This window comes from Syngnathus acus, chromosome 20, assembly GCF_901709675.1.
Source record: "Syngnathus acus chromosome 20, fSynAcu1.2, whole genome shotgun sequence".
Lineage (NCBI taxonomy): Eukaryota > Metazoa > Chordata > Actinopteri > Syngnathiformes > Syngnathidae > Syngnathus > Syngnathus acus.
This window is the reverse complement of record NC_051104.1, coordinates 1,472,232-1,492,672: the sequence shown is the minus strand read 5'-3', so window position 1 is coordinate 1,492,672 and position 20,441 is coordinate 1,472,232. Positions and strand designations below refer to the sequence as shown.

The 20,441-nt window shown below is 44.8% G+C and overlaps 4 protein-coding genes and 1 long non-coding RNA gene across 13 annotated transcripts; 1 reads left to right on the top strand and 4 right to left on the bottom strand.

Annotated features, from left to right (window-relative positions):
• Positions 1-4,258: 4,258 nt before the first annotated feature.
• Positions 4,259-7,583, bottom strand: LOC119139536 (carbonic anhydrase 1-like). The gene is made up of 7 exons (XM_037280343.1): positions 7,422-7,583; positions 7,073-7,270; positions 5,812-5,930; positions 5,654-5,746; positions 5,528-5,590; positions 5,291-5,446; positions 4,259-5,114 (listed from the first exon to the last, which is right to left on the bottom strand). Exons 1-7 carry the CDS (start codon positions 7,453-7,455, stop codon positions 4,995-4,997), a joined length of 783 nt encoding a protein of 260 aa, XP_037136238.1. The 5' UTR covers positions 7,456-7,583; the 3' UTR covers positions 4,259-4,994.
• A 2,470-nt stretch (positions 7,584-10,053) lies between these two features.
• On the bottom strand, positions 10,054-12,586 carry LOC119139537 (carbonic anhydrase 1-like). Its single transcript, XM_037280344.1, has 7 exons — positions 12,452-12,586; positions 12,117-12,314; positions 10,872-10,990; positions 10,717-10,809; positions 10,591-10,653; positions 10,359-10,514; positions 10,054-10,182 (listed from the first exon to the last, which is right to left on the bottom strand). The coding sequence occupies exons 1-7, from the start codon at positions 12,483-12,485 to the stop codon at positions 10,063-10,065; spliced, it is 783 nt and encodes a 260-aa protein (XP_037136239.1). The 5' UTR covers positions 12,486-12,586; the 3' UTR covers positions 10,054-10,062.
• Positions 12,587-13,340: 754 nt separating this feature from the next.
• On the top strand, positions 13,341-16,676 carry rbis (ribosomal biogenesis factor). 7 transcript variants are annotated; one of them, XR_005101366.1, is made up of 5 exons: positions 13,341-13,476; positions 13,724-13,843; positions 13,922-14,038; positions 15,076-15,193; positions 16,232-16,676. XR_005101366.1 is itself a non-coding variant. In XM_037280382.1 (4 exons), the coding sequence occupies exons 2-4, from the start codon at positions 13,730-13,732 to the stop codon at positions 15,094-15,096; spliced, it is 252 nt and encodes an 83-aa protein (XP_037136277.1). In that variant the 5' UTR covers positions 13,341-13,476; positions 13,724-13,729; the 3' UTR covers positions 15,097-15,238. The 7 variants fall into 7 exon arrangements, 6 of the variants coding, with proteins under 6 accessions (XP_037136277.1, XP_037136275.1, XP_037136272.1 ...); XM_037280382.1 differs by lacking the exon at positions 16,232-16,676 and having other exon boundaries at positions 15,076-15,238; XM_037280380.1 differs by lacking the exons at positions 15,076-15,193; positions 16,232-16,676 and adding an exon at positions 14,106-14,280.
• On the bottom strand, positions 15,295-19,928 carry LOC119139538 (carbonic anhydrase 1-like). Its single transcript, XM_037280345.1, has 7 exons — positions 19,837-19,928; positions 17,030-17,227; positions 16,224-16,342; positions 16,070-16,162; positions 15,944-16,006; positions 15,716-15,871; positions 15,295-15,557 (listed from the first exon to the last, which is right to left on the bottom strand). Exons 1-7 carry the CDS (start codon positions 19,868-19,870, stop codon positions 15,438-15,440), a joined length of 783 nt encoding a protein of 260 aa, XP_037136240.1. The 5' UTR covers positions 19,871-19,928; the 3' UTR covers positions 15,295-15,437.
• On the bottom strand, positions 18,360-19,240 carry LOC119139563. Of its 3 annotated transcripts, none has more exons than XR_005101371.1 (3): positions 19,072-19,240; positions 18,761-18,991; positions 18,360-18,634 (listed from the first exon to the last, which is right to left on the bottom strand). It is a non-coding gene; the product is annotated as an uncharacterized LOC119139563 (long non-coding RNA). The 3 variants fall into 3 exon arrangements; XR_005101372.1 differs by having other exon boundaries at positions 19,076-19,240; XR_005101370.1 differs by having other exon boundaries at positions 18,761-19,240.
• Positions 19,929-20,441: the final 513 nt, after the last annotated feature.

Genomic DNA, 20,441 nt, shown 5'->3' with positions numbered 1-20,441 from the left:
ATTAATTTGAATTTGTTTGATTTGCATCCGGACAGGAAACAGCGACAGCACCGGGCCTGCACTCAGTCACTTTGTGACAGCTGACGGCCAGCTGAGCAAGCGCAGAACTGTTATCATTGGCTTCAAAAAGGTGCTTGTGTCCTTAGAGAGACGTTCAAGCAGCACCATTTTTAAGGTAATATTGTTAATTTTATTTTGTCTTATTTGCTCGTCTTTGATGTCTTTTTTCTGCTTTCCTTCACCCCGCTGTTGTCCTTTTTCTTTTTGCCTGCAAAAAAAAAAAAAAAGCTTTCACAGTGCGAGCATGTCAAACAAAAGAAAAGGCCCCACTGGAAGAGACCACATGGCGGGCTTCATATGCCGGGCCAAGATCCGAGCAGATGAGAGCCATTAATATTCCCGTGGCATCCCAGATCACTTGCCGTTGCCAAGGAAGCTGGGCAACAATTTGCCCCTTCCACTATTCCGCAAGGTCAGTCGAACTGTGCAAAGCTCCACACTCGAGTGCCGGTGCAAACCTCCAACTAGCGTCCATGGGCTTTGTTATGATATGCTCGCATTAAGCTAGTGTTGCTCATAAACTAGCACTCGAGTGCCGGGATTACAAACGCCTTCTGGCAATAATGAGATCCACTTCCCCGACTGGCGACCTTTACACAATAATAAGAGCGAGCGGCCCGCTTAAGCCGCGACCGCGCGCCTCCCTAGCCGTAAGACCGGGTGCAAAGCGGCTCGACATAAATGCGCGCAATACGATAAAACCGCTTATCGATCCGCGTCCGCACACTCGGACTTTTGTTCATCGAAGGCCGTTAGCAGGAAGTGGGCCACTGTAATCCTGGCGTCGGCGCCAACGTGGCTTGTTATGACTGCAAATAGGAGCGGTTGACCCTTATTTAGCACGCGCTCATCTGTTTAGACAGCAGCGCATTATGCGCTCCGCAAGTCTCATCCAGTTGTTTTCATGAGTGCCGTTTCATCTCAATCATCAGCTTCATTAGCGTGTCTATGTTTAAGCTAGCGACGATGGAGGTTTGTGAATTTGCTTTGCCAACATTCACACACACACATACACACACACACACACGCACACACACACTGACATAAAACCAATTGTAATGAGCTAATAAAGAATAAAAACTTCTAGATAAATGTGACTAAGTAAACATACACTTTTGCTCCCATAGAATGTGCACACACGAGAGGGATAAGGAGCAACACACAACCACTCTACGATGCACTTAATGAGCCACAATCATCCTTATCTACAAACATACATACATTTTCTGAAGCGCTTATCCTCACGAGGGTCGCGGGCGCAGCTCAGCGAACATATCCGTGCGCACACACACACACACACACACACACACACACACACACTGTTACATCATTTACCGTAATTTTCGGACTATAAGTCGCACCGGAGTATAAGTCGCACCAGCCATAAAATGCCCAAAAAAGTGAAAAAAAACCCACATATATGTATATAAATCGCTCCTGAGTATAAGTCGCCCCTCCACCCAAACTATGAAAAAAAAACGCGACTTATAGTCCGACAATTATGGTAAATGACCCAAATTGTAAACGTCGTCTCCTGTTCAAACTGCAACTAGCAAAGTCGAGCCGATTGAATGAGTTGAAGTTTGATTGGCATTTAGCTCCTGTATGTGATGATTTCAGGGGAAAGCCAAAGTTATCCATATTCAAAGTTAAAGAAGTGAACTAAAGTACGAAAGACGTCGAATTAGCGAGAACATATTTTATCGCGAGGCCTCATTGTGACGGTGTGTAGGTGACGTGTGGACCGTGCCCGCGTTCCCACAACTGTTCAGCGTGGAAAGGGATTTCCCACCCGGTTAAAAAGTAACACCAAGTGGTCAACCATTAACCACCGAACAAAATTATTGGGACACCAACAGGCGGTGGGGGGTGGGGGGGGGTGGGGGCCGTTTTTCCCATTTCTTTTGGAATTCAATTCCAACCATCGTATGTGTTCTAAAAATGGATTCATTTGACCAAACTAAATAAAAATTTGCTTAAGGCAAAGCTGTGTTGTTTGGAGTAGATAAGGCATCATCGTCTTTGTTTGATGTTGACTCGGACTCGACCCCCGCCGATTAAAATTGTCACTCAAGCCATTTCCCGTTTTGCCAGCGGCTCGTCCTCGCTCGGGTGACATTGACAGATTTGTTTACAAGCGGTGCTGTGAGAGAAAGAACCGGCTATCTTTTGGAAGTACACGTGTGAAAACATTTTCAGAATGTCGAAACATCACCTGACATGAGCGGCAAGGCTGCAAGATGGCGACACGCGATGCTCTGACAAGATGTCGGTACTGATGCTGGTGATGTAACGTCTTATGTAATATGTGCCCCTCCTCCTAAAAAAAAGATGGGTAAAATGAGGCTGAGCTGATGCTTACAAAACAGGCAATGTGAATTTTTAGGGCAGGCAAAAATATGAGATTGTGTCCTTTATATTTTTAAAATATATAAAAATATTTATAATTTCCCCAATGGAATTCCCATGCCGTTTATGTCATAAGAGACTGCGGGAAGAAATTAAGGGCCCAAATTCCCTTCAGACGAGCGCCCTGATGGATGGCAGGAAATTCCTCGTTTACAAACGTCACTGTAAAGACAAGATGGCGTCTGTGATTGTCGAAGCAAGCCAAAATAGGATGTCGTTGATGCCGGGATAACGTTTGTCACCCCCATGGGCAGCAGAGAACATAGATGGCAGATAGCACAAGAATGCGCACCTGCAGCTTGATTTTTAGAAGCATTTTGTTTTACAAAAAGAACGACTCTTGACGCTTTGTATGTTTTTCTCACTTTCTGCTGGTGTCCCAATACTTTTGGACAAACGTCACAGATGGGCCGCTTGTAGTTTTTCAAAAACATATACGTATATATAAAACATTTTTAGTTCCTGTAGGTGTCCTAATACTTTTGCCCATACCCCACAGGAGTAGATGACAGTTAAAAGATAAAAACACAACTGTTGACATCTCACAAGTATATTTCCACTTCCCCATTGACCGAAAACACATTTGGCATTCTAAAGGCGTCCCAATATTTTGGTCAAACTGCTCGATGCCACCGCAGCTATGCCAGGCGGTAACGTGAGAGCGGTGACCTCGTGAGCACGCCCGCGTGTGTGCGAACAGGAAACTTTACTCCCATGAGTAAAGCAATCTCTCCTCCTTAGCAACCGGCGAGCACAGGAGACAAATTTGACCCACTCTCGGACGCGCTCGGTCGTAGCTAATCAAGTACCAGTCAATGAGTGCGATTGTTCTTCCTCTTTTAATGGCTCAACACACAAAAACTCTTTCTTCTTCTGGTGGGAGCAGTAAGAGGAGAATTTGGGGAGCGGGGCAACAACAAGGCCCTTGATTAGCATGCTAACATATTAGCATACACATTTGGAGAAGAAAACAAAGTCTCGACATCTTTTGAGAAAATGTCAAATGTTGACGCGAGTGATGACGCCCCCGAGATTGGGCATACACGTGTCGATAGTGAGGAGACATGGAATCCGACATGCGCTACTTTAACTTTATCTCGAGGGAAGCATGCTGCGATAGCATCCACGTGGAAGAATACGCTTTGTGTCGCCATGACAATTGATGTTTCACCACTGTGCAAAATTCAAATGCAATTGTAGTCTTAACAAAAAAAATATCCACTCATAGAAATGGGAGTTGACTATTTATGGCAAATGTAAGTATGACACAATAGAAATCATACTTCTACTCTAATTTAGCCTCCCAGGGGCTTTTTCTACTGCTACTCACACACAAGTGTGACATTGCGTTACATGATCACATGCCAGGCGACATGTATGTCAGCCCAGTGACCTGCTAGATTACGCAACAGGATGCAAAAGCCCACAGGGTCCGTCCGTCTGACCATGTGTGTGTGTGTGTGTGTGTGTCCATGTAAAATGAATCAATACAATCTATGCAAACAGTGTGCATGCCACTGTTAGAAAATTGATTTCACCTTGGGGGAAAAAAAAAACTTTGCGTTAGTATGTGAGGCAAAAAAAAAAGAAGGCGTGTGTGTGTGTGTGTGCGTGTGTGTGTGTGTCACATGACAGCCCCCAGCAAGGTTATCCAGCTGTCACAACAGATCAAAAGCAAAACACACACGTTAAAAAAAATACTGTCACTGTGTCAGCAATTCCGTTGATGATATGAACTTGTGAATTTTTAAGGCCTTTTAAAAAACACATTGAATTTAAATTGAACCTGTAATATAATTATTTTTTATTATTTTCAACCACCTTGAGTTATGTAATCAAATCAATAATGATAAATCATGATGTCATCATGTTACAAACCACTCGACACAGGTTTTCTTTCAAAACTTTTATGTAACTGGTGGAATGTCCATTTCAGAGAAGACAAACAACTTCTGAACAGGGCTTAACAACCACTGGCGTCAATCAAAATAAAAACAATCAGGCATCTAATTTGTCATAAAAAAAATTGAATTACAATCTCTCTTTAGTACATCAGTTTAGAAATACAGAGATTAAATGAAGCGCCTGAACGTCTCATCTCATCTCTTGGCAGCTTCTCGTCTTCTTCTTTGCATCTCTTTTAAATTATTATCTCAATTGCACACTTTTGTTTTGGACACATAACAATTCATTTCAATTTCTTTCCACAGGAGGACACATAGAGCAGTCGTTGGTTCGGTAAAGTGACATCTGATAAGTGCTCCACGGGACACAAATACAATATCCATGAATATTGGACGGAGGGGAGACACGTGAGCTTTGGTGCGTACTGTCGTGCCGTGGCTAAAAGAAGGTAGGAGAAAGAGGCTAGTGTGGAGGTCAAAAGGGCAACTGGAGGGAGCGGGGGCACTATGGCAGTAGATCTGCGCCATCTGAGTTTGGATTTGGAACACTGAATATTTTGGGTGGGAATTTCCTGACGTCTGATTGCGATGGCGCAGTTTGTGTCAGTTTGCATTGGGCGTTCACTTGAAGCAAGCGCGCACTTGGCGGCCCATGAGCGGCTGCGGCGGGCGGTAGTTGTCCACCATGCAACACTCGGGCTCGCCCTCGGCCGAGAACAGCAGGCTGCGGAATTTGTCCATCTGCGGAGAGAAGGGACGTGATGGTGGACAACCCTGACAAAATGCTAAGACCAACTAAAAGAAAAAGACAAACTCATCCAAAACTGGGTGATCGTTGCGTTTGGTCCAAAACAGAGCTGCTCTTTCTTCTTCACAAGCGCAACTCAACAAAGAAGCATTTGTACGCAAGGCGCTACCTGAGCCGAGCTGACGCTGATGGCATCCTTGCAGACGATCCAGGTGACGCTCTCCAGCAGAGGGGGCGTGGTCAGGGACCCATCGTACGTCCAGTAGTCCAGGGAAGAGGGCAGCAAGCTGCTCGGGTCGAAGCCCTTGAACGTGGTCTGCTTGCCCTGAGGGAAGGGGGGGGGGGTGCATTAGGACCACCTGACGCTAACTCAAGTGTAGAAAACGCAGCTACCACGGGAACTTACTTTGGTCTTGATGGCACCAAAGGCGTCCAGAACCTTCTGGAGACTGGCGTTTTCATCACCGATCTAAGACGTGATAACTGTTAGCGAACCATGTTCAGAAAGTGAAGTTTGAGTTTTCGTACGAACCTGCAGGAAAACTCCCACCACGGCGAGTCCGTCGGGTTTGCTCGCAGCTTCGCCAAAGTTGCCATATTTAGTGTTCCAGTGCACCAGATGAAGCTGCGAAAACAAGTAAAAAAATGCTTACAAATTTCCCCCCCAAAAAAAAAAAAAGTCATCTTTACCTCCGCAGGGTACTTGTTCCCGGACACCGTGTGCTCCGAGCCCTTGTTGTCAGAAGCCCCCCAGTGGAAGTGGAACTGCTTGAGCCGGTACACCCCTGAGACGGGCCCGCCGGTCAGAACTGCGGGCGGAGGGACAGATGGAAGGACAGAGAGAGAGAGAGAAAGAGAGACGGGAACGTTGAATGTTGTGAGTGACAGCGACAGTCGTTTCTGCTTTGGGCATGACGACAACAACGACACGAGGCCTCCTGCTGTGAACCTGAGGTTGGATTTAACATCTTCTCGCGACAATTGCAAACACGCCTCATCATAACTGCATGTGTTGCGCAACCTCGATTGAGCAAAGACATGTAAAATAAATCACGGCACACTAACCTGTGTCTAAATAGTTAAAGATATCTAGAGAATTTGAAAGGGGTAAAATTGCAACCAAAAAAAATATTTGTCTGTAGGATAATGTGCGTAATAATGGCAACTCTTCGTATGTGATGTGTCATCTTCATATTTGGCTCACAGGATGCATGACTAAATGTCACAAAGCCAACACCAAGGTGGAAACACGCACACGGAAAGCCTGGACGCACTTGTCTTGTGTTTGTATTTGCACCAAAGCAGCGGGCCGCAGTAGATTATGTAACCTTAATCTCAGTTGGCAAGCGCACATGTAATCTGGATAAGCAACGGTTTAAAAATACACACAAATGATCTATTTCTATCTTTACAAAAGAATATTAACCCGCACTGAAAAGACTATTCTTGTGAGATTTTGACGGTTAAAATATAGTTTTTGACCAAATTCCAATCCGTCCACTCATTTGTTGACGTTCCTAAAATTATCGATCGAAGGAGCTCCTATTTTTAGTGCGCTTTGACCTTCTTTGAGCCGTTTGTGGTGGGGAAGGTTTACTTGAGGTGACATCAACAATTCAGTTACCGTCTGCATACATGCTTTGTTCTTGTGAGGAGGGGGCTCAAATGAAGCCCCCCCCCCTTGCCGTCCACTCAGCCCTCCAGCGGGAAGAATGAGCTCTTATTGTACACATACAGTATGACAAATACAATGAACCCATACAGTACATTTTAGGAAATAAAATGTATATTGTCAGAGGGAAAAGGGCCAAAAAGAACAAAAATGAAATAAACTGCCTGCAGGAATAAATTGTGGATGACGTCACTGATGCATGTATGCATGCAAAAAAAAAATCCGCCTGCAGCGATGTTCTAATAATAAAACATGAAAATAAAAATGTGTAGTACTCACCGGAGCTGTCCGTGTCATCGCTGAAGGTCACCTGGAAGGAGTGTCCGTTGTTGAGGATGTCCAAGCAGGTGCCCGGGTCGTACTTGAGGCTGAGCGGCTTGAGCGCGCCGTCGTACGACGCCAGGCCGGGATTGATGTCGATGGGCGACTGCCGCCGACCGTTGGCGATGGGAAAACTGGCTGACCACTTGTCCGGACCTAAGGTAGGAGAGAAAACACACAAATAAATAAATGCTGCAAATGCGTGGATTTTACGCGCGCCTCCCTGTGCACGAATGCAATATCTGCGCGCGCAGATGAGGCGCAATGAAGGCCAAGTGTGGCGGATCGGGATGAGAATTAAGCTCACCGTTATTAGCGGCGTATCCCCACGCGTGAGACATGTTGTCACTAGGAGTGGATGCGGCTTCTTTCTAAGCAATCCTGCAAACAGAGCGCTGGTGCCCCCAACAACTGACAGCCGCGCGGCACCTTATATATATAAATATACGCGGACCCCCCCCGCCCCCCTCTCACGTTCCCCGACGTTCCCCGACTCTTCCTCCTCCTCCCCCTCCTCCCCCTCCTCCTCCTCCTCCTCCTCCTCCTCCTCCTTCTCTTCCTACACCGGCTTTCCCTCTCTCTCTCTCACACTCTCTCTCTCTCTCTCTCTCTCTCTCTCTCTCTCTCTCTCTCTCTCTCTCTCTCTCTCTCTCTCTCTGTCCCTCTCTCTCGCTCTCTCTCGCTCTCTCTCTCGCTCGCTCTCGCTCTCTCGTTCCCTCCCTCTCTCCGAACCCTAACGCTAATCCAACCGTGTTACCCGAGTCGAACCCATGACCACGAATTCAGGTGGTCCCATCATCATCCCTCGTCCGCTCCAGTGTGAAATCCATTAAAAATAAGTAAATAAAGTGTCTTTCGTCTCATCGCCTTCCTCGTCTCGCCTGCATCACGTTTAAATAAAAAACAGAGGAGACGCAATAATGATAACGATTGCAATTGGCTGGCAACCAGTTCAGGATGCACCCCTCCTACTGTACAGAGACCACTGGGAGAGACTCCAGCGCACCCACGACCATTATGAGGATAAGCGAGTCACAAAATGGATAGATAATAATGGCAATAACGAAATCTGTCAAATTCTCACAGAACGGGGGCGAGTGCAGATAAAGTCAAGTCCAAATCCGTAATAGTTGAGCGGCTTGAAGTCATGACCTTCAAACACGACTGAAGCTGCTTCAGCATGGCGAATACATATTGTATAATGCAAATTTGCAATGCACAGCCAGTTAGGCAGGCTTTTCTGCGATGCAATAGCTCTACCTGCAGGCAACTGATGAATATGCGGGCTCGGAGGACCTTTAAAAATAGATGCGTCATATTGATGATGTCATCAAAAAAGGACGCTCCTCCAGAATACAAAACAGAAAAACGTGGAGCGCACGCAAGTTACGTTTGAGTATTGTTTTCGGGTCGTTCATCCAAAAAACACAAGCTGTACAGGTAAATGGATCGCGGCATTATTTTTGTTTTTTTAGAAAAACGCCAGCCTCTGTTGATAAAACATTAAATAACATGCACTTGGGTGTACTATTAGCATTAAATTAAATTAATTAATTAATTAATTAAATACCAGCTCAGTGGCCTCGTGGTAGAGTGTCCGCCCTGAGACTGGAAGGTTGTGGGTTCAAACCCTAGCCGGGTCATACTAAAGACTATAAAAATGGGACTCATTGCCTCTCTGCTTGGCACTCAGCATTAAGGGTTGGAATTGGGGTGTTAGATCACCAAATGATTCCCGAGCGCGGCACCGCTGCTGCTCACTGCTCCCCTCTCCCCCAGGGGATGGATGAAAATCACATGGGGATGGGTTAAATGCAGAGGACAAATTTCACCACACCCAGATGTGTGTGTGACGATCATTGGGACTTTAATTAATTAATGTAATTAATTTAATTAAAAACGCCAGCCTCTGTTGATAAAACATTAAATAACATGCACTTGGGTGTACTATTAGCATGTAGCTGTAGGTTCCGTTTGCACTCCGTCCTGTGTTTTCCCGGAAGAACAGCAGACGTTCTTGGTAAATTACAACCGAGTGGTGGTATCCTAATCCCCCCCCCCACAACAACAATACAAAAACAAAACACACACACACATTAAAACTGTTAGCAATTCCGTAGATATGAGCTTGCGAATTTATAAGGCCTTTTAATAAAACCACATTGAATTGAATTTAAATTAAACCTGTAATATATTTTTTTATTATTATTTTCAACCACCTTGAGTTATGTAATCAAATCAATAATGATAAATTATGACATACCACTCGAAACAGGTCTTTCACAACTTTTATGTAACTGGTCGAATGTCATAGAATAACAATAAGACAGACAATTTCTGAACAGGGCTTAACAACCACTGGCGTCAATCAAAATATAAAAAGTAAGGCATCTGATTTGTCATAAAAAAAATTGAATTACAATCTCTCTTTAGTACATCAGTTCAGTTCAGAAATACAGTGCCTGAACATCTCATCTCTTGGCAGCTTCTCGTCTTCTTCCTTGCAACTTTTTTTTTAAAATTACTATCTCAATTGCACACTTTTGTTTTCGACACAACAATTCATTTCAATTTGTTTCCAACACAGGAGGACACAGAACATTCGTAGGTTCGGTAAAGAGACGTCTGATAAGTGCTCCACGGGACACAAACACAATTCCATGAAGGAATATTGGACGGAGGGGAGACACGTGAGCTAAAAGGAGGTAGGAGAAAGTGGCTAGTGTGGAGGTCAAAAGGGCAACTGGGGGGGCACTATGGCAGTAGATCTGCGCCATCAGAGTTTGGATTTGAAACAATTTTTTTTTTAGCATCAACATCCAACTTTACTCGGCCTATCAAGCTAAGCCCCGTTGATCATGTGACTCAAGGAGAGCTAGCAGTAAATATTATGGGTGGAAATTTCCTGACGTCTGATTGCTTTACGTGTGACAGTTTGCGTTGGGCGTTCACTGGAAGAAAGTGCGCACTTGGCGGCCCTTGAGCGGCTGCGGCGGGCGGTAGTTGTCCACCATGCAACATTCGGGCTCGCCCTCGGCCGAGAACAGCAGGCTGCGGAATTTGTCCATCTGCGGAGAGAAGAGACGTGATGGTGGACAACACTGACAAAATGCTAAAACCAACGAAAAGAAAAAGACAAACTCATCCAAAACTGGGTGATCGTTGCGTTTGGTCCAAAACAGAGCCGCTCTTTCTTCTTCACAAGCGCAACTCAGCAAAGAACCATTTGTACGCAAGGCGCTACCTGAGCCGAGCTGACGCTAATGGCATCCTTGCAGACGATCCAGGTGACGCTCTCCAGCAGAGGGGGCGTGGTCAGGGACCCTTCGTACGTCCAGTAGTCCAGGCAGGAGGGCAGCAAGTTGCTCGGGTCGAAGCCCTTGAACGTGGTCTGCTTGCCCTGAGGGGGGGGGGGATTATTAGGACCACCTGACGCTAACTCAAGCGTAGAAAACGTAGCCACCACGGGAACATACTTTGGTCTTGATGGCACCAAAGGCGTCCAGAACCTTCTGGAGACTGGCGTTTTCATCACCGATCTAAGATGCGATAATTGTTAGCGAACCATGTTCAGAAGGTGAAGTTTGGGTTTTCGTACGAACCTGCAGGAAAACTCCCACCACGGCGAGTCCGTCGGGTTTGCTCGCAGCTTCGCCAAAGTTGCCATATTTAGTGTTCCAGTGCACCAGGTGAAGCTGCGAAAACAAGTAAAAAAAATGCTTACAAATTTCCCCCCAAAAAAAAAAAAACTCTTTACCTCCGCAGGGTACTTGTTCCCAAACACCGTGTGCTCTGAGCCCTTGTCGTCAGAAGCCCCCCAGTGGAAGTGGAACTGCTTGAGCCGGTACACCCCTGAGACGGGCCCGCCGGTCAGAACTGCGGGCGGAGGGACGGAACAACAGATGAAAGGACAGAGAGAGAGAAAGAGAGACGGGAACGTTGAATGTTGAGAGTGACAGCGACAGGCATTTCTGCTTTGGGCATGACGACAACGACACGAGGCCTCCTGAGGTTGGATTTAACATCTTCTCGCGACAATTGCAAACACGCGTCATCATAACTGCATGTGTTGCGCAACCTCGATTGAGCAAAGACATGTAAAAAAAATCACGGCACACTAACCTGTGTCTAAATAGTTAAAGATATCTAGAGAATTTGAAAGGGGTAAAATTGCAACCAAAAAAAATATTTGTCTGTAGGATAATGAGCGTAATAATGGCAACTCTTCGTATGTGATGTGTCATCTTCATATTTGGCAAACAGGATGCGTGACTAAATGTCACAAAGCCAACACCAAGGTGGAAACACGCACACGGAAAGCCTGGATGCACTTGTCTTGTGTTTGTATTTGCACCAAAGCAGCGGGTTGCAGTAGATTATGTAACCTTAATCTCAGTTGGCAAGCGCACATGTAATCTGGATAAATTACGGTTTAAAAATACACACAAATGATCTATTTCTATCTTTACAAAAGAATATTAAACTACGCTGAAAAGAATATTCCTGTGAGATTTTGACGGTTAAAATATCGTTTTGGACCAAATTCCAATCCGTCCACTCATTTGTTGACATTCCTAAAATTATCGATCGAAGGTGCTCCTATTTTAAGTGCGCTTTGACCTTCTTTGAGCCGTTTGTGGTGGGGAAGGTTTACTTGAGGTGACATTAACAATTCAGTTATTGTATGCTTTGTTCTTGTGGGGAGGGGGCTACAATGAAGCCCCCCCCCCTTGCCGTCCACTCAGCCCTCCAGCGGGAAGAATAAGCTCTTATTGTACACATACAGTATGACAAATACAATGAACCCATACAGTACATTTTAGGAAATAAAATGTATATTGTCAGAGGGAAAAGGGCCAAAAAGAACAAAAATGAAATAAACTGCCTGCAGGAATAAATTGTGGATGACGTCACTGATGCATGTATGCATGCAAAAAAAAAATCAGCCTGCAGCGGTGTCCTAATAATAAAACATGAAAATAAAAATGTGTGTAGTACTCACCGGAGCTGTCCGTGTCATCGCTGAAGGTCACCTGGAAGGAGTGTCCGTTGTTGAGGATGTCCAAGCAGGTGCCCGGGTCGTACTTGAGGCTGAGCGGCTTGAGCGCGCCGTCGTACGACGCCAGGCCGGGATTGATGTCGATGGGCGACTGCCGCGGACCGTCGGCGATGGGGAAACTGTCTGACCACTTGTCCGGACCTAAGGTAGGAGAGAAAACACACACAAAAAAAAAATGCTACAAACGCGCCTCCCTGTGCACGAATGCAACATCTGCGCGCGCAGATGAGGCGCAATGAAGGCCAAGTGTGGCGGATCGGGATGAGAGTGAAACTCACCGTTATTAGCCGCGTATCCCCACGCGTGAGACATGTTGTCACTCGGAGTGGATGCGGCTTCTTTCTAAGCAATCCTGCAAACAGAGCGCTGGTGCCGCCAACAACTGACAGCCGCGCGGCGCCTCATATATAAATATACGCGCCCCCCAGCCTCCCTCTCACGTTCCCCGACTCTTCCTCCTCCTCCTCCTTCTCTTCCTACACCGGCTTTTCAGACGTACTATCGCAATTCTCTCTCTCTCTCTCTCTCTCTCTCTCTCTCTCTCTCTCTCTCTCTCTCTCTCTCTCGTCCCTCCCTCTCTCTCTCCGAACCCTAACGCTAATCCAACCGTGTTACCCGAGTCGAACCCATGACCACGAATTCAGGTGGTCCCTTCATATCCTCGGCCGCTCCATTGTGAAACCCATTAAAAATAAATATATAAATAAAGTGTCTTTCGTCTCATCGCTTTCCTAGTCTCGCCCGCATCACGTTTAAATAAAAAACAGAGGAGACGCAATAATGATAACGATTGCAATTGGCTGGCAACCAGTTCAGGATGCACCCCTCCTACTGTACAGAGGCCACTGGGAGAGACTCCAGCGCACCCACGACCATTATGAGGATAAGCGAGTCACAAAATGGATAGATAATAATGGCAATAACGAACTCCGTCAAATTCTCAGTTCGGAACCGGGGCGAGTTCAGATAAAGTCAAGTCCAAATCCGTAATAGTTGAGCGGCTTGAAGTCATGACCTTCAAACACGACTGAAGCTGCTTCAGCATGGCGGATACATATTGTATAATGCACATTTGCAATGCACAGCCCGTTAGGCAGGCTTTTCTGCGGTGCAATAGCTCTACCTGCAGGCAATTTATAAGAATGCTGGCTCGGAGGACCTTTAAAAATAGACGCGTCATATTGATGATGTCATCAGAAAAGGACGCTACTTCAGAATACAAAACAGAAAAACGTGGAGCGCACGCAAGTTACGTTTAAGTATTGTTTTCGGGTCGTTCATCCAAAAAACACAAGCTGTACAGGTAAATGGATCGCGGCATTATTTTCGTTTTTTTAGAAAAACGCCAGCCTCTGTCGATAAAACATTAAATAACATGCACTTGGGTGTACTATTAGCATGTAGCTGTAGCTTCCGTTTAATTGTCCTGTGTTTTCCCGGAAGAACAGCAGACGTTCTTGGTAAATTACAACCGAGTGGTGGTACCCTAATCCCCCCCCCCCCCCCCCCCCACACACACACACCCCTAACCGTCCTTTCTGTCTTAGCAGGGTAACATGGGTAAAAACAAACCAAAAGGCAAGAAGCAACCAAATGTTTTCCAAGTGGCAGCGAACAAGCACCTAAAGGCCAAAAACAAAGCGAAGCCCATCAGGACCAAGCTGAAACATGTATGGTCCATCTTGTCTTCATCGCATGGTCATTTTTAAATAATTATACTGAATGTCTTTTTTTTTTTATCATCTCAGATCAGTGCTGTGAAGAATGAGAAGGTAGAAAACCTTAACCAAATGTTCTCGCAAGTCCAGAAGGACGTCAGCGTTTCCAAACGCGTCGCTGCAGAAGCAAAGAAACCAGCACAGCAGGTGAAGGCGAACAGACATTTTTATTTGATTATGTCATGATCAAAAATGTCATTTTTTCTTTCTTTAGAATGTCAAAGAGCCGCCAAAGGAGCCAGTAAATGTTGACAGTGCTGCTCAGCTTTTCTCTCAGCTTTGATGGATTTCAGTTGTTATGCACATGTGATTGATATCATTATTTTAACCCACTTTATTTTGTAAATAGCCATATAACTGTCATTAAATGCCATTATTTAAATTACCAATTACTCTGTTACAAATCTATCATTACTGCTCTATTGTGTGTGCGTGTGTCACATGACAGTCCCCCCCCCCCCCCCCCGCAAGGTTTTCCACCTGTCACAACAGTACAAAAACAAAACACACACATTAAAACTGTGTTAGCAATTCCATAGATATGAGCTTGCAAATTTATAAGGCCTTTTAATAAAACCACATTGAAGACTCCAAATTGTCCCTAGGTGTGAGTGCGAGTGCAAATGGTTGTTTGTCTCTGTGTGCCCTGCGATCGGCTGGCAACCGGCTCAGGGTGTCCCCCGCCTACTGCCCGTTGACGGCTGGGATAGGCTCCAGCACTCCCGCGACCCCCGTGGGGACGAAGCGGTTCGGAAAATGGATGGATGGATGAATTGAATTTAAATTAAACCTGTAATATATTTATTTTTTATTATTTTCAACCACCTTGAGTTATGTAATCAAACAATAATGATAAATTGTGACATACCACTCGAAACAGGTCTTTCACAACTTTTATGTAACTGGTCGAATGTCAGAATAACAATAAGACATTCTGAACAGGGCTTAACAACCACTGGCGTCAATCAAAATATAAAAAATAAGGCATCTGATTTGTCATCAAAAAAATTGAATTACAATCTCTCTTTAGTACATCAGTTCAGTTCAGAAATACAGTGCCTGAACATCTCATCTCTTGGCAGCTTCTCGTCTTCTTCCTTGCAACTTTTTTTTTTAAATTACTATCTCAATTGCACACTTTTGTTTTCGACACAACAATTCATTTCAATTTGTTTCCAACACAGCAGGACACAGAACATTCGTAGGTTCGGTAAAGAGACGTCTGATAAGTGCTCCACGGGACACAAACACAATTCCATGAAGGAATATTGGACGAAGGGGAGACACGTGAGCTAAAAGGAGGTAGGAGAAAGTGGCTAGTGTGGAGGTCAAAAGGGCAACTGGGGGGGGCATTATGGCAGTAGATCTGCGCCATCAGAGTTTGGATTTGGAAAAAAACATTTTTTAGCATCAACATCCAACTTTACTCGGCCTATCAAGCTAAACCCCGTTGATCATGTGACTCAAGGAGAGCTAGCAGTAAATATTATGGGTGGAAATTTCCTGACGTCTGATTGCTTTACTTGTGACAGTTTGCGTTGGGCGTTCACTGGAAGAAAGCGCGCACTTGGCGGCCCTTGAGCGGCTGCGGCGGGCGACAGTTGTCCACCATGCAACACTCGGGCTCCCCCTCGGCTGAGAACAGCAGGCTGCGGAATTTGTCCATCTGCGGAGAGAAGAGACGTGACTAATAAAACCAACTAAAAGAATATGACAAACTAATCCAAAACTACAACTGATCGTTGCGTTTGGTCCAAAACAGAGCCACTCTTTCTTCTTCACAAGCTCAACTCAACAAAGAAGCATTTGTACGCAAGGCGCTACCTGAACCGAGCTGATGCTGATGGCATCCTTGCAGACGATCCAGGTGACGCTCTCCAGCAGAGGGGGCGTGGTCAGGGACCCTTCGTACGTCCAGTAGTCCAGGCAGGAGGGCAGCAAGCTGCTCGGGTCGAAGCCCTTGAAAGTGGTCTGCTTGCCCTGAGGGATGGGGGGCGGGGGGGGCATTAGGACCACCTGACGCTAACTCAAGCTGCCACCACGGGAACATACTTTGGTCTTGATGGCACCAAAGGCGTCCAGAACCTTCTGGAGACTGGCGTTTTCATCGCTGATCTAAGACGCGATAATTGTCAGCGATCCATGTTCAGAAGGTGAATTTTAAGTTTTGGTGCGAACCTGCAGGAAAACTCCCACCACAGCGAGTCCGTCGGGTTTGCTCTCAGCTTCGTCAAAGTTGCCATATTTGGTGTTCCAGTGCACCAGATGTAGCTGTGAAAACAAATCCCAAAAAATGCTTACAAAAAAAAAAAAAAGAAAAAATCATCTTTACCTCCGCAGGGTACTTATTCCCGGACACCGTGTGCTCCGAGCCCGTGTCGTCAGAAGCCCCCCAGTGGAAGTGGAACTGCTTGAGCCGGTATACCTCCGAGACGGGCCCACCAGTCAGAACTGCGGGCGGAGAGACGGACAGACGGAAGGACAGACCAAGAGACGGGAACGTTGAATGTTGAGAGTGACAGCGACAGACGACAACAACGACACGAGGCCTCCTGCTGTGAACCTGAGGTTGGATTTAACATCTTCTCGCATCTTTGATTTGATTTGATTTGATATGTCTTTATTTCAAACTTATTTAAAACATAAAAGGAGGGAAAAAATTAATCCATCCATCGATCTTCTACACCGCTTGTTCCCACAGGGTTCGCTGGCGTGCTGGAGCCTATCCCAGCAGTCATCAGTTAACAACATAAAATACAATAAATAACACTTTAAAGTGCCATATTTAAATCACCCAAAAACAAAAGTGCTCGAAAAGGAGTAAGAGGAAGCAGAGCTTTTTAGATTCATACCCCTTTCTCACTTAATCCATTAAACTAATAAATCAGTTGAGGTTTCGCTTTCACTTTTCTTTACAATCTCTATAACTTCTTTTCTGCTATAACTGCACCGAGAAATATAGATTTTGTGTTTCTCTCCCATTGAGCAGGCTCCATTCCTCCGGGTCTGCCTGGATCCTGAATCCTGTATCTGGATGGCGTCACTGATGCATGTATGCATGCAAAAAAAAATAAAAAATCACCCTGCGGCGATGTCCTAATAATAAAACATGAAAATAAAAATGTATGTAGTCCTCACCGGAGCTGTCCGCGTCATCGCGGAAGGTCACCTGGAAGGTGTGTCCGTTGTTGAGGATGTCCGAGCAGGTGCCCGGGTCGTAGTTGAGGCTGAGCGGCTTGAGCGCGCCGTCGTACGACGCCAGGCCGGGATTGATGTCGATGGGCGACTGCCGCGGACCGTCGGCGATGGGGAAACTGGCTGACCACTTCTCCGGACCTAAGGTAGGGGAGAAAACACATAAATAAATAAATAAATAAATAAATTTTACGTGCACCACCCCAGTAGGGGTTTTTGAGTTTTTCCTTGCCCTCCTGGCAGTTAAAGCGTATGTAAAGGCACCTTTAACATGCTCTAGAAACCACTCAGAATGTTCGAATATATTCACCTGTATTCAAATAATATTATAGAATTTGAAATAAAATTGCATTCGTGAGCCAAACGCAGTCAATTTGTGTGTATTTCTCGATCTTCCCGGCCCGTCATGAACCGCTCCATTCTGGATCACGTGGTACCGTGACGTAGTTGATCGGACCCCCCCCCCCCCATTGTTTACCGATTGATAGCGCGAAGAACCACACATTTTCCTGGTGTTCTGTCTCCAATACGTCACGTAAGCTTCCTTTTGTTTTAGTTTACAAATTGGTGTTTAAACGTCTGTTCAATGATGGTGACGGTTTGTGTTGTCAAATTTTGTAGCAATACGCACAAAACCCACAGTTTACATCGTTTCCCAGCAACGGAATCTATACGACGACAATGGGTTCGTTTTGTCCAAACAAAACGAGCCGATTTTAAGACCCCGCGGCCAGACTCGTCAAAATTCCAGATTTAATAATTAACAATTTAATTACCGAAATTTTCTCCAAGTCCTCAGTCTAAATTTTTTGTTGATCATTAAAATTATTTTTCTGAAACTGAAGAATTTGTTTGTCACTTTTCCAAGAATTGCCCCTAAAGCAGGTATCTCAAACTCCAGTCCTCGGGGGCCGCATTCCTACATGTTTTCCAAGTTTCCCTCGTTAAACACACCTGATTCAAATGATCAGTTCATCCTCACGTTCTGCAGGAGCCTGATAATTGAATCGGGTGTGTTTAACGAGGGAAACTTGGAAAACATGTAGGAATGCGGCCCCCGAGGACTGGAGTTTGAGACCCCTGCCCTAAAGTGTCCATATCAACTGCAAATTTCAGCATTTAATCCATTTCACTCCTGTATTCTGTATGTAACAACCAAACATCATGGTGTTTGTGTTTTTTTTTTTTTTTTTTTTTTTTACTTGTCATGATTCATAAATCAGAGGCATTTACAAGGCACTTTTGAATGAGACACAATAATTGAACACTGACCTGTGGCAAAACCATGAAAGTATGTTTACTCTCAAAATATCATTTTACATTATAATAATTTTTCTGGTCATGATATTACAATATAAAAGACAGTCATTCATGAAAATGAGTCAAAGCGTTGGCCACTTGAAACCAGTGTATGGCTGTCCATGAGGGTTAGGGAAGCTGGCCCGTATCTTTCTCACACAGCAAGAGGGCAACGGTATTCTGTAGTGGCGACCAACAACTCCCCAACACCAACGGACCAATTGTCTGTATGCTGTGTGTCTGTATTTTCTGAAAGTACACAAATGTATTTATGAATTCAGGTTTCATTTCTTTGCTCAAGTAAATAATCAAAAAGTTGAATCTCTAGATCTAGGTTTATTTTTAGGAGTAAAGCTATACTAATATTACACCTACTCGTGCTGTGGAAAATCCATAGCCTGATGGTACTGTTGCCTGTATTGTAGATAGGCAACTTCCAGCACCCAGTGGTCTAGACAATTGCCCTGGAAACTTGGGTGGTCAGTGATGCAGCTTAGTGGGGCCTTATCTGGTTCCAGCTCAGAGTATTGGCTCATCTTTTCAAATTCTTGACAACATGAAGACTCCACAGCAGATGTCATCACAACACATCGTGTACACGAACACCTAGCAAAGTACAATTTAAAATGACACTTTCGAAGTACCCAAAGTTAAACTTACAAAAGAAAAACCCTAAAAAATAAAACTTACACAAGAAGAGCCATAACGTGGCACTTGACAGCTGTCAGTGTCAAATGCAAAATGTAAACAAGGACCATGTGAAAATTAGGTCAATGCAATCTCCGGTTAGAATATCTTATTTTTTCCCATTTTGCGCGTAGGTATTAACAAGTAGAATAGTTTTAAATTATTCACAATTATCGAGGCACTTAATTATGGGATATTTTGTTACGAACCAGTCAGTATTTCCAAGCCGATCCGCATTTTCCTGACCATGGCCCTGCCCGCGACCACGATGATCGCCATTTTCGGTTTGTACCCCAGGAAAGAAATCATACTCTTCTTCATTTTCATCTGAAGAATAATCTGAGGGAGATTCGTCAGACGACATCGCTTCCGCTGCTATATCCGCCATTAGGTTTACATGGGCTAAGCAACTAGGCAACGCTCGGCGTCCTATAATCTACGTCACAGTCACTTCGGCAATTTCCGGGATGAACTTCAACGATCACATACAAACCGTTGATTTTTCATCGATTACTCCTCAATTCGCAATTTTATTCAAAAATTAACAACAGTTTCCTAAAATACAAGTCCATCTTTTTGGGACCCCATAGTGTCTTTACATGCCCTTTAAGATCAGGGGATGTTGAGAATAATTGTCAATTTTGCACATGTGAAGCCCTTTGAGACTTGTCTGTGATTTAGGGCTATATAAATAAACTTAACTTGACTCCCTGTTCACGAATGCAAGGCCAAGTGTGGCGGATCGGGATGAGAGTGAAGCTCACCGTTATTAGCGGTGTATCCCCACGCGTGAGACATGTTGTCACTTGGAGTGGATGTGGCTTCTTTCTAAGCAATCCTTCAAACAGAGCGCTGTTGACCCCCCCGCCACCAACTGACAGCCGCGCGGCGCCCTTATATATAAATCTCTCTCTCTCTCTCTCTCTCTCTCTCTCCCTGTAACTCCCGAAATCTAAATGTAATTGTATGTTTCGCCACTAAGCGGAGCTCTTGTAGCTCTAGCGATAGCTGTAAGTTTTACATGGTGTGCAATTTATTTTTGTGTGAATTTGTTTTCCTTTTCTTGTTATTTGTGTATAATTTGTAGCAGAATATTGTTAATATTAAGTTGCAAGAAAAAACAAAAGTGTCTAACTTCGAGGGCACTTCCTGCTTCTGGCAAAAGATTCGGGAGTCTGACGTAATGCAGCAGCGTCAAGTCAAAGTCAAAGTCTGCTTTATTGTCAATTTCTTCACATGCCAAGACACAAAGAAATCGAAATTACGTTCCCACTAAGACATAGTACACAATATACATACAAGTAAACAACACAAAAAAATTGAAACAAGAAGGCACAAACAATGAATAAATAAGAGTGATGAATAAAAC

Bases quoted from the DNA above. Each gene is read 5' to 3' on its own strand.
- LOC119139536 (XM_037280343.1), bottom strand. From the start codon at position 7,455: ATGTCTCACGCGTGGGGATACGCCGCTAATAACG. The intron at 7,271-7,421 runs GTGAGCTTAATT...CTCCTACCTTAG, and splicing joins GGGATACGCCGCTAATAACG to GTCCGGACAAGTGGTCAGCC. The intron at 5,747-5,811 runs GTAAAGATGACT...TTGTTTTCGCAG, and splicing joins GGAACAAGTACCCTGCGGAG to CTTCATCTGGTGCACTGGAA.
- rbis (XM_037280377.1), top strand. From the start codon at position 13,730: ATGGGTAAAAACAAACCAAAAGGCAAGAAGCAACCAAATGTTTTCCAA. The intron at 13,844-13,921 runs GTATGGTCCATC...TTATCATCTCAG, and splicing joins TCAGGACCAAGCTGAAACAT to ATCAGTGCTGTGAAGAATGA. The intron at 14,045-14,105 runs GCGAACAGACAT...TTCTTTCTTTAG, and splicing joins AACCAGCACAGCAGGTGAAG to AATGTCAAAGAGCCGCCAAA.
- LOC119139537 (XM_037280344.1), bottom strand. From the start codon at position 12,485: ATGTCTCACGCGTGGGGATACGCGGCTAATAACG. The intron at 10,810-10,871 runs GTAAAGAGTTTT...TTGTTTTCGCAG, and splicing joins GGAACAAGTACCCTGCGGAG to CTTCACCTGGTGCACTGGAA. The intron at 10,654-10,716 runs GTTCGTACGAAA...ATCGCATCTTAG, and splicing joins TGGTGGGAGTTTTCCTGCAG to ATCGGTGATGAAAACGCCAG.
- LOC119139538 (XM_037280345.1), bottom strand. From the start codon at position 19,870: ATGTCTCACGCGTGGGGATACACCGCTAATAACG. The intron at 16,007-16,069 runs GTTCGCACCAAA...ATCGCGTCTTAG, and splicing joins TGGTGGGAGTTTTCCTGCAG to ATCAGCGATGAAAACGCCAG. The intron at 15,872-15,943 runs GTATGTTCCCGT...CCCATCCCTCAG, and splicing joins TTGGTGCCATCAAGACCAAA to GGCAAGCAGACCACTTTCAA.